The sequence below is a fragment of the Schistocerca americana genome, chromosome 1 (assembly GCF_021461395.2).
Source record: "Schistocerca americana isolate TAMUIC-IGC-003095 chromosome 1, iqSchAmer2.1, whole genome shotgun sequence".
NCBI classification, from domain to species: Eukaryota; Metazoa; Arthropoda; class Insecta; order Orthoptera; family Acrididae; genus Schistocerca; species Schistocerca americana.
In genome coordinates, this window is record NC_060119.1 from 667,367,972 (window position 1) to 667,380,960 (window position 12,989).

General features: G+C 43.8%; 1 protein-coding gene across 1 annotated transcript in view; it reads left to right on the forward strand.

Moving 5' to 3' along the window:
* LOC124588145 (cadherin-89D) overlaps positions 1–12,989 on the forward strand; it is a 410,233-nt gene that overhangs the window by 270,091 nt on the left and 127,153 nt on the right. Inside the window, exon 8 of the mRNA XM_047131469.1 lies at positions 4,112–4,492. Coding sequence (XP_046987425.1) covers positions 4,112–4,492 — 381 coding nt within the window. The remainder of the gene's footprint in view (positions 1–4,111; positions 4,493–12,989) is intronic.

The following is a 12,989-nucleotide window of genomic DNA, read 5'->3' on the forward strand; positions in this document are numbered from 1 at the left end:
AACACCAGCCCAGAAGAAATAGTTTTCTAATACGATCATTTTATATTACTTTGGTCTGATTATAATTTATTTTAAAGCTTCTTCTAGTAAGTTCCTACTATCGTTGTGTTTATCTCCATCAAAGGCAAACAGTACAGTACAGTGGCACCAACAAAACGCTGCTTGTCTGTTTCTAAAGAAGGAGAGAAATTCTGCCCCGAAGGTCAGTAGTACAAGAATTTATGGTTGTGAAAAACAAATTATTTAAAAAATGAATAAATAAAGATTCGAGTACATAGGCTTCAGCGTTGAGCTTATGACAGCAAATGCAAAACATTTAACTTGCGGCAATGAGAACATAAATGCGAAAGATAATCCTTGGGAAGGCACCACATTTCCAGTCGAGCCGAATATGAACCTTTGATTTTACAGAACTTCGTTCGCAAAGTAATTAGCGAAACTCGTATATACGCTACACTTTTGAGAAAGAAAGAAAGGCATCACGCCTGTCTGTTTCAATAGAATAGGAAAGGATTTTTGCTACTGAATAACTGAATGTAGTAGAAGCTACACTTAAATGTTTAATGGTCGCTTGACTTGCCAGCTACTAAGTTTCTTTTTAGTCACGGAAGTAAGGGACCTGCGGTCGGCAGAGTTATTGCCGTGTCCCATATTTGCATCATAGTTTCACTTTAGTGGTGCGTCAACAACACACGTTCCGTTCCGTCGTTCACAGTTATTTGACACATCCGCGTGCTGTTATGACGATGTTTATGGAGTGGGACCTTATGAGCCAAACTGGTCTCTGAAATTTCGTTTGTGTCAAGGACCACGAGACACAGCATAAAGATTATATTTTAGAATCCAGGGTTGAAGGAAACTGAAGCGAGACTGGTTTTGTCACGGACTTAAAGAACACGTATAACAGGGATATTGCGTTGTCTTAGCTTTCGAGAACTACAAAGTCTGAAGATCGACGCATGTCTCCTAAGACAGTGAGGCAGTGTCTTCAGGCTGGAACAGGTGTTTTCGTTCTGAAAGCTGGGTGATAGTAAAACACACATGAACAGCGGTTTTCTTCCCGTTATGAAGTTAATCGGAAAGAGGCCCAACTTTCGTACACACGGCAGACACGGCAGCCGAATAAGTTGCGGATTCGGTGAAGATGCAACAGCACACGTCTTTGTATTTCTCCCAAAAACATTACCAACATAAATATTACAACTAAAACAAAAAGTAATAGAGTAAAGTTAAGGAGGGCGACTAACATTTGCACGTGAATCGTGCGAAAGGTGGTAACTGTAAGACATCTGACTTCCTGATTCATCACAGTTCTTGAGTACTAGCTTGCTAGACGTACCAAGTCTCTTATGCAAACTCAGCTTTATATGAGATTCGCCCAGAACTGTTCATGAAATTAGGTAATACAGACAGTGCAGATGTTAACTAATTATTAATAAAACAAAACGAACAAACAAGCCATTTATGTTTACGGTACTTCTACAAAATACAGCGTTTTCACCTCCTGAAAAGGAATGTTTATATTTTAATAGGGTGTTTATATTTTAATAAGGCATTTTGTAAGCTCCAGATGTTGGTAACGAAACGTGGTTTGCTGTTTATTAGTCAAACTATTGCTTTCAATATGTAATCTTCGAAGTTTACATCTCTCTTAGTTGTCAGCGAAATGCAGAAAGTTTTTCACTATTTAGTAGTCTTCTGGGTAGAAAATATTGTGCACAGTTCCTTCGGCACAAATGTACTGTTCCCACAATTCCAGAAAGTTATCGAATTCCAGAGATGTAAAATCAAAATCGAGCGTATTTTACTGGTGAAGGACGTAATTATGACGAAATATCTGATGTAGAAAGTAGCTGTAGAAGACTAATTTACAATGTTCAAATTTATAAGAAGTTACTGATGAGTTCATAACAACAGCGTACTTTAAATAGGAATATTCTCACAGACTAGAGAATTCTGCTAAGAATTGCCACTGTCGGCAATGTACTTCATGCCACAGGTTGACGTTTTGTGCTTTGCACGTTTTTTACTGGAAAGAAATAATTTACTTAAATAGCTGGAACTCGTTCGATGATTTTATCGTTTGATGCCACACGATGCATGTCCAACTGCAAGCGTACTGCATCAGGGCACTCGACCCTACGCCCCTACAATCATCTGACACTACTGCTTTATAGCAAAACAGAGGACATCCTACATTCACCAGACATAACGATTTATCTACGATGGGACCTTAAAACTAAGTTACACGTGATTATGGTTGGGAAAGTAACCCTTGTTGCATGCTGCGCTGCACTTCAAGGTGACAGAAATACATTGCACAATTTTTCAACACAGATATCTCGTCTCTGTAAATAACGGTATGAACCTTCTATTACTCGTTTAGTTTCTCGACGACAAAATCCGTTCCTTGGTCACGGAGCCATTGGAGAACCACTGTGTGAACGTCCTCATTATTGGAAAATCTGTTCCTTCGCCTCCCTCAAATGTTTTCCAACTTGCCGAAAAGATGGAAATTTCATAGTGGAAGATGTGAGATGTACTGTGGATCAGGATCACTCACATATGTGACGCTTTGGTCAAATTGTTTGCAGCATCTCACTATAGCTGGGCGTGACACTGCATTTGGTGTATATACCGTCAGAATTTCACGGCGGGTCTGTGTGCAATTTAAACGTTTCTCCCATAAGAATCATACTGTCTCTCGTACTTTAACTTTGGAGTACGTTTGGAGTCACCACGCCACCGCACTCACACGCTCGTACCTCAGCAGAACTCCGAAGATGTACTCTCTTCTGACGATGTGTCACTCTTGTTGCGCAATGGTCTTAGCGTCGGACGGCTCGTATAACTTGCTTTGTGAAGTGCCTTGGTAGTGAAAGCAGGGAACCAGCTATGCGCCAGTTTATCATCATAAACCATCGGTTTTCACTGCTTATGTCGTAAATAGTAACTGTTGGATGGAGCAGTAAAATGTTTGGCCCACGCCACTGCATGGATTTATCCCTCGAATTCCTTTTTCCGGAAACTGCTTTCCATCTACATGTGGGTTAAGCGAAATGCTTAGATTATTTGCACATTTCATCTAATCGTACCTGAAGATGTTTTCCCAAACGAGTAGTAGCACAAATAAATCAGTCTACTGGGAAATATCGAGAATTTTATGACTTCGTACCCAGACAGCCACGGTCATTAACAATAAATACTCGAAGATGGATAATTGTACAGCTGATTGATGTTACGAAGGCGGTTCTGTGTTCTCTGGGGTACGTTCTTTGCGTTCGCAATTTGGTCATTGTTTCTACTTTCAGTTCCCAAACTAGAAACTCTTGTAATGCATCTGTACTGAGGCAGCACTAACGTGTGAAATGGAGGAAAATTTCTGGAATACAGCGCCAGTTATTTCTAGTCAGTTTAGCCACATAATAGAAGGGTGGCTCCGTTAAGTCCCATACTATGGATGTAAAGCTCGACGTTCGAACCTAGAATCTTTATCCGTCACTTACCACCTCTTTTGCCTCTGGAAATATTTGTTAATTTGAAGTATTCTGGTTTGCACAGTGGCTTGAGTCAGTCAGTTCTAAGATTGGAGAAAAGCAAGGGAATACCACGTCCAATAGGATCACACGTAGTAATGTACTGTGTTGTTCAACCAAGTTTCGAGTTGATGAAAGTTGCAAGGCACGAGGATTCCTTCTCACAGTTATGGTAAAGTTAACACGAATAAAACCGCATATAGCTGTTACGGCGATGATTTATTGACGACCAGTTTCGCAGTGTTGATGCAGCATTGACGGTGGTTAGCAGTGTCACATAGATTAGCAAACGGAGACACAGAATGTAGCCAAACCAGTCGTGAGTAAATCATCACTTAACATCTGTTTGCGATTTTATTCAAGTTCAGTTTACCGCGAATTTCAACAGCTGTGGCTGGCCACATTATAAAGCTGTATGTTTCTCAAAATGGTGCAGTTTATGACCTCGTCCGTCATACAAAAATTCTGCTAACATTGCTGCGGGGGTCTGTTTACGATAAGGTGATTGGTGCTCGTGAGGAGTTGCGGCTGGGGAGACAGTACTGAGTGGGACGTGCCGGCTTGTGTGTGTGCAGGGCGCACGCATCCACCAGGAGCTGCGCTTCTCGCCGCCGATCCAGGCGTACGACCAGGACGCGTCGCTGAACGCGCCGCTGCGCTACGACATCGTGTCGGGCAACGAGCAGCGGCTGTTCCTGCTGGACGCGCAGAACGGCTCGCTGTTCCTGGAGCGCGAGCTGGACCGCGAGCGCCACAGCGGCGTGCTCGTGTTGCAGCTGCAGGCCTCGCAGGCCGACCGGCCGCTGCGCGTCGCGCACGCGCGCGCCGAGGTCTCCCTGCTCGACCTCAACGACAACCTGCCCGAGTTCGAGGTCGACGCCTACAATATCAGCATCGTCGAGAACCTGCCCAACGGCTTCAGCGTGCTGCAGGTCGCCGCCACCGACAGGGACCAGGTCAGTCACCTCCCGAAACCAGCCACCTGGTTACATTCGCCAGTTCGGACACGTGGTGACGCACGTGTCTCTAGAAATCTGCCCGATGAGATCCACACCTTTTTGAAACTCAGTAATTATCCACCATTGTACTGTTGTTGATAATTCTTCCGGGTTATATGGCCGTGGTCCATGGAATTCTTCTATTCCTAACATTTCGTCCAATACTACGTTGGACATCCTCAGAGGCATGGCTAGTCCTGCTGAGTCCTGCGAACTGACTCGGCAGGACTTAGCAGGACCAGCCATACCTCTGAGGATGTCCAACGTAATATTGTACGAAACGTTAGGAATAGAAGAATTCCATGGACCACGGCCATATAACCCGGAAGAATTATCAGTCAGTCGGCAGGACTCAGCAGGACCAGCCATACCTCTGATGATGCCCAACGTAGTATTGGACGAAACGTTAGGAATAGAAGAATTCCATGGACCACGGCCATATAACCCGGAAGAATCATCAACAACAGTACCATCCGGTCGTGAAAGCCGTCATTGTATATCTACCATTGTGACACAAAAGTTCGGAATACCTGTCAAAGGTGCCCATAACCTTCCTTTGTAATGGTGCGAAAGCGTGGCGTCCTGCGACGTCACTGTCATCATCGGCAACACTTCAAACAGGAAGGCGTAGACACATGCTAGAAAACGGCCAGACCTCAGATGTTCCTGTGAGGGCGAAGGTGGGTTAATGACGTCACATTGGCACCAAATCTACATCTACATTTACATACATACTCCGTAATCCAGCATACGGTGCGTGGTGGAGGGTGCCTCGTACCACAACTAGCATCTTATCTCCCTGTTCCACTCCCAAACAGAACGAGGGAAAAATGACTGCCTATACGCCTCTGTACGAGCCCTAATCTCTCTTATCTTTGTGGTCTTTCCGCGAAATATAAGTTGGCGGCAGTAAAACTGTACTGCAGTCAGCCTCAAATGCTGGTTCTCTAAATTTCCTCAGTAGCGATTCACGAAAAGAACGCCTCCTTTCCTCCAGAGACTCCCACCCGAGTTCCTGAAGCATTTCCGTAACACTCGCGTGATGATCAAACCTACCACTAACAAATCTAGCAGCCCGCTCTGAATTGCTTCTATGTCCTCCCTCAATCCGACCTGATACGGATCCCAAACGCTCGAGCAGTACCCAAGAATAGGTCGTATTAGTGTTATATAAGCGGTCTCCTTTACAGATGAACCACATCTTCCCAAAATTCTACCAATGAACCGAAGACGACTATCCGCCTTCCCCACAACTGCCATTACATGCTTGTCCCACTTCATATCGCTCTGCAATGTTACGCCCAAATATTTACTCGACGTGACTGTGTCAAGCGCTACACTACTAACGGAGTACTCAAACATTAGTGGATTCTTTTTCCTATTCATCTGCATTAATTTACATTTACCTGTATTTAGAGTTAGCTGCCATTCTTTACACCAATCACAACTCCTGTCCAAGTCATCTTGTATCCTCCTACAGTCACTCAACGACGACACCTCCCCGTACACCACAGCATCATCAGCAAACAGCCGCACATTGCTATCCACCCTATCGAAAAGATCATTTATGTAGATAGAAAACAACAGCGGACCTACCACATTTGCCTGGGGCACTCCAGATGATACCCTCACCTCCGATGAACACTCACCATCGAGGACAACGTATTGGTTTCTATTAGTTAAGAAGTCTTCGAGCCACTCACATATTTGGGAACCAATCCCATATGCTCGAACCTTAGTTAGGAGTCTGCAGTGGGGCACCGAGTCAAACGCTTTCCGGAAGTCAAGGAATATGGCATCCGTCTGATACCCTTCATCCATGGTTCGAAAAATATCATGTGAAAAAAGGGCGAGTTGCGTTTCGCAGGAGCGATGCTTTCTAAAGGCGTACTGATGCATGGACAGCAACTTCTCTGTCTCAAGGAAATTCATTATATTCGAACTGAGAATATGTTCGAGAATCCTGCAACAAACCGATGTTAAAGATATTGATCCGTAATTTTGAGGATCCGTCCTTCTACCCTTCTTATATACAGGCGTCACCTGAGCTTTTTCACAGTCGCTCGGGGCTTTACGTTGGGCAAGAGATTCGCGATAAATGCAAGCTAAGTAAGGAGCCAATGCAGTAGAGTACTCTCTGTAAAACCGAATTTGAATCCCATCAGGACCTGGCGATTTATTTATTTTCAACCAATTCAGCTGCTTCACAACCTCAGGGACCATAATTATGCCCAACGACGCCGAAGACATGTCACAAGACTGAATCGTCACATCTTCTCTTACTCAAGTTTCACCCCTTCCTTTTTCGTCTGTGCGATGGAGGTCACAACAGCGGTTCCCAGTGTTGAAATCAGTCTAATGGGTGGACGAGAAAAGCATTTCAGGCACACTGCCGCTCATAATCGACGCGGAAAGGCGTCTAGAGATGGCACAAAAGGCGTCAACGAAACCACCCCTTCCCTTGCGGCGTTGTTTTCCTCACATTTCGCAGTCGAAAACGACAGTTTGTAGTGTGATGAGGAACAGGACGATTTTCGACACTGCTGACACTCCTAGGAGAGTCAATCCGAAACCATCATGGGGTTGCAGTCACGTTTAACGTGATCTAACCGCTTTGGAGTTTAGCGCAAGCGAAATGTTTCATCTGGTATGCAATGAGCAACCACTAGGGAATGTCCAAAACCATTCGACGAAATCTGAACTTGATCCGAGGCAGCAAAGGGCGTATACGTTTTTGCAGTCTCCTGTGGTATGACCACCTGGGGAGGAAGGAGCAACGTTGATGGATGGATGAATGAAACGGAAAAGGATCCCTCTAAGGACTCCCGCTATGGCGAAATCCTGATGCCAAAGGCGCACCTTTGTTGAGCACTTTAAATATGTACCTGTACAGAGACTTCGACACCCATTCAGCTGAGTGGCGCTCCACTACTGCTCTAGTATCTGCTTGCAGGCGTGTGGAATCTAAGGAGTGTTTTCCTGCTAGAGGAAAGCTGTAGGCACCTCTGAGCCAAATTTCAGTAGGACGCAATTTAAAAAAAAAGAATTGACCCTTTAATTTTTTTGCGCAACTTATATAATGGTTGTTTGGCAAATATACGAGGCCCAGGGACATACACACACTTAACCAGATCCACAAGTTTCGAGGATATACTTATCTCTTAGGGCGCGCACCGTCCAATAACACTAAACAACGCCCTCCACAAGTTTCAGAACATGCTCCCACAGGAAAAGAAACTTAAACTAGTGCAATCACTCGTCCTGGTGATCCCTAATTCTTGAGGTGTAATCCAGCACAGCACGAATAGTGAGAAGTAGAAAATGAATGATTGAGTATATTACATCTGCAACATTCGTCTGCATTACCGTGTCACTGCCTCATACTCCTGTTTCGACTGGGGCTGTCAGACACTTTACATCACTACCGTACCCTATGCGTATTCCATCGACTCCTCAGTGTACGAGCACCCCACTACGTGCCATCTCATCATAATCGAAACACAAGACCTCGCTTATCTGCTCTTAGTGTCCTAACTATGCCCATTCGAAACACAAAAGCATTCACAAACTCCTTCTCTGTTGATGATACCCGTCTTGGGAATAAGCTACCCCGCACTCCACACACTTTCCACTGCCACGTCACATTTAAGAAAAAACTGCAGCAGACGCTTTTGTAAACCTTGTAACTTTTCGCCAGATAAATTAACCTGCACGGCCAGTTTTGCTCTATCAAAAAGTGCAGGAAATGGTCGCACCGTCTGCCAGTCATGCCCTCGTATTTTCCCCCGTCTTCATTACTTTTCTATTATGTTATGTTATGTTATGTTATGTTACGTTAACCGGGGACCTAGAAACGACGGAGAGGCTCCGTCTCCGCCGCAGCCGCAGTGGTCCGCAACCTCACTTCACCCCTCCGCCGCCCCACACCGAGCCCAGGGTTACTGTGTGGTTCGGCCCATGGTGCACCCACCAGGGAACGTCTCACAACAGACGAAGTAACCCTATGTTTGCGTGGTAGAGTAGATGGTGATGCACGCGTACGTAGAGAACTTGTTTGCGCAGCAATCGCCGACATGGTGTAGCTGAGGCGGAATGAGGGGAACCAGGCCGTATTTGCAGAGGCAGATGGAAAACCGCCTAAAAACCGTCCACAGACTGGCGGACTCACAGGACCTCGACATAAATCCGCCTGGCGGATTCGTGCCGGGGATCGGGGCTCCCTCCCGCCCGGAAAGCCGTGCGTTAGACCGCACGGCCAACCGGGCGGGCTACCTTTCTATTAATTCCTCTTTCTCTACTTCTCGACCTCTCTCTCTATTTCTTGCATGCTTTCTCTCATGTCCACTGCTACCAGCGCTCACAGTTTAAGCGTACCTACCTACAGTTCGTCCTCGCTGTTTTACGTTTCATATTCGAACATTAACTGTGTTTATTTCTGATATTTCTGTTGTTGTTTACAGTTTTTATGTCCCTGTTATTTTTAAGTGTCGAATTTTACATTAGCTGCAAGGCCTTTTGTAACACGCTCGACGTAACAAATTTAATGCAAATATGTAACCAGGCGGTTAAATGTAAGACAGGGCCTGATAGCTCTCAACTAACCCGCTCATCCTCTTCCCCTTCTGAGGATATTTTGATGTTATTTATCGGTGACTGAGAAAGAAACTTTGCGTATTGATTGTTTATTTTCGGCTTGCAACTAAAATAAATATGCTACGACTTAGAAATTGGCTACAAATTCCAGAATGACGGTTAATCACATGTCCACTGACTGCCACACACTGTGTGGTCGAGCGATTCTAGACGCTTCAGTCTGCAACCGCGTGACCGCTACGGTCGCAGGTTCGAAACCAGCCTCGGGCATGAATGTGTGTGATGTCCTTAGGTTAGTTAGGTTTAAGTAGTTCTAAGTTCTAGGGGACTGATGACCTCAGATGCTAAGCCCCATAGTGCTCAGAGCTATTTGAACGATTTGAACTGCCACACTCTGCCCTCTTTTATCAGAAGCAGCCTATATTGAAGCGGTGGGTCCAGTCGTCTTTGTTACTGCTTCAACTGAGGTATACGTCGCAAAAAAACTCTTAGCCCAATTTATATTTTCCATTTTGTTAATTTAAGCCAAAGACAGTTTTCTGTGTGGTTCATTGCACCGTTAAATAAATGGGAGATCATCATAGTCTGTATGTTTCGCATGCAAAGAAGCCACGTTTCTGATATGTTGTTTGAAGTGGGTTGAAAGGAGGGTAGAATTCCTAAAGAACTTAAAGACCAAAATTTACACCAAAATTGCCAAAATAAATATTAAATTGAATGTTATTATTAGGTATATTACGTGACATTGATTTGGGGAGTACACATGTGGAATTAGGTTAGTGACAGGGAATGCATTTGGAAAACTGATGTATTTTTATTGATATTTTAATTATTTAATATTAATTAAAATATCGTTTATTAGGAGAAATTATCTTTCAGAACTGATTTATTTTGACGTCCTGATTCGATTGAGAAAGATGTTGCATAAAAAGGCTGTTTTTTTTTTAAAATAAGGGGAACAGTACTTTCGTATCAGACTTACTGCTATTAGCTATTGGAAGCTTTCACTCATAAAACCTACTATCTCATGAGAATAAATGTTTGCTCTGACATTCAACAAATTTTGACTACGTTAGGCTCAAATTTTTAAAACGATTACTACTACTACCCTTCTTGAATATTGGTGTGACTTGTGCAACTTTCCAGTCTTTGAGTACGGATCTATCGTCGAAAGAGAGGTTTCATATGGTTTTTAAGTATGCGCTATTGCATCAGCATACTCTGAAAGGAACCTTATTGGTGGACATTCTGGATCGGAAGACTTTTTTTTATTAAGTGATTTAAGTTGCTTCACTACTCCGAGGTAATGTGTGCTTACAAGTTACTCACGTTGGCAGCTGTTTCTGATTCGAATAAATCTTTCAAGGGGCTGTTATTTCATTTTATGTCCTGAAAATTCATTGGACGGCAGTATTGGATGGTATGTTGCAGGCAGACTAATTGACCGGCCATTGAACTCTGCTTTTGAAATCAGGCCCACTACATCTCCCTCAAATAACTATTCACATGTCTGCACCGGTCTGTTCCAGTGCTCTCGTTCATGTGCATCCGCATCTCGTGGTATAGTGGCTAGCATTGCTGCCTCTTGATCTCGGAGTCCCGGATTTGATGCCCGGCGGGGTCGACGATTTTCACCGGCCGGGAACTGGTTGTTGGTCTTGTCCTCCACTAACATCATTCGGGAAAGTGGTGAGAGTGGTCATTGAAAAGATTTGGACTGTATAAGGTCGCTGATAACCGTGCAGTTGAGCGCCCCACTAACCAAATATCATCATCATCATCGTCCAGATAACAGCACTGGCAAACCTGAGCGTCAAACGTCGGGTCTTTTGTATTATCATCAGACACATTGCCGATATACTTGCGGAGACGGATCTGCTCAAGTGGTATGATAAGCAAACTACCACACGTAGTTTCACTGTGTCGCTGCCCAACAACAAATCAAAGAGAGCTGTTTACATTACCCCAGTGCCAAGGAGTGGTTTTGGAATAGTCAATAAATATACGATGCCGTACATTAAACAATTAAATGTATGTAATAACATATGATATGAAAATAGTGTAAATTTCAGCACTTCACCAAATATGAAAAACATCTTTAGCCCGTGACAAAGTGATTAAAATCACAATTGTGATGAGTCATGTCATTTAAATGTCAGACTGCATGGGTACACGAAGTGGAAGGATGACATACGTCATATATGGGTGAAACAAATGAATGGCTCCTACTCATTAGTATACCAAATATACTGTTTTTAAAAAATAGTGCAGCTTGTACTAGAATGCTTATGGAGGATGAAGGAATGTTGTTAGATTTTACGAACAGCGACATCGAAAGTGATAAGTGGCTGCAGGCTTCTTTCACTCTCAGAAGGATGTTGCAGATATGGTGTGTAAAGGGAACTGGAAGAGGCTTGAAGAAGCGTCAGTATCTCACGGAAGTCTAAGTACAAAACTATATGAACTGGTTTCCAGCATTAGTGCACGAATATCTTTCACTTCTCTGCAGAGCTAGAATTGTAAAAATTAGACATCAGTAATTCTGCTAAGACTTCCGGATTAGACGCCGTGGTACTATTCACTAACGTTTCGCCCCGTCTACTTTATATTAGTATTCAGAGAGGAAAAACTAACAACTGCGTAGAAAACTCAAGGAATCGCAGATTTGTAGTGACGTACAAGCTATTTACAAGACAGCATAATTCGTCATCTGATGCTGATTGCTTATGATGTTTCTTGGCGAATGACATGAAGCCCACGATCGATAATTAGAATTAATTCCTTTGTGGAAAATCGTCTTCCATATTTTATTTGTTCGTATTCTGTTTTCCTTTCTATTAAAATTATTATCATATTTATAACTTAATAATGCTTCTCTGTGCAAGCTGCCATGGTAATGTGTTGTCCTTGTTTAAACGCTAACCTCATGAAATATTATTTCATGGTCTTTACTCTAAAGCAATTCCGGCTACGGTCAACTTAATAATTTGCCCAAAGTGACAGTTCCCCTTGTGTTCGGATAAATAGATCTTAGTAGTTCTCTTCGTTCTTGGCCACAACTTCGCTCAATCTTTTGCACACCAGCTTTCATCAAGCAAAGACGTACGTCTAGTAAAGATACTAGGAAGTTATCCATTATCCCCTGCGAATGTTACCAGAATTTTTCCAATGCGATCAACGCGCAGAAAAACATTTCTGTTTGATGGCTTTACCCTTGATTAGTCTTGGAAATATTTCCGCAAAAGGGGACAAAACGTTAATAAATAAGTCTATACATTACCAATAGCCTCTAAGGGCGGAAATATTGATAGAAGTGAACAGCTGCTGAGAAAGCCTGCAGTGCATTATTGCTAGCGCATTTGAGCAAGTACACTCTATTTGAAATTTTTGCCTTTGTCGGAAGAAACACTAGAGTTGTGCAAGCTTATGACAGCAGGGCTGGTTCGTTGCAATGTGGCGCTTTAACAGAGGCTCGCGGCGGTAAGAGAGGCAGATTAAGTTTCGTAATTGCGTCTTTGGACTCGCAGGCGACGAACCACTAAGCACGTGCTGTTCGCGACCGCAATCACTTCAGTCGTGCCCCCTGCATAGCAGTTACACAAGTGGCGGGGTTGCTGCTGGCAGGCGAAGTGAGGCGCGCGTCGTGCTGGGAGGCTGCGAAGGCGTGCCGAGTCGTGACTCGCAGCCGTCACCCGGCCGCCCAGCCGCTCTGTAATGTACCCGCGGCAACGCTCGTTCTTCTCTAATCTGGGAAATGTCACGAGGTCCAATACAGTTGCAGCCTTATTTGCGACAATTTTACAAAATACATTACTTTTGTAAAGTGACCTGAGTGGCTGATCAGTGCGCTGAAATTTTAATT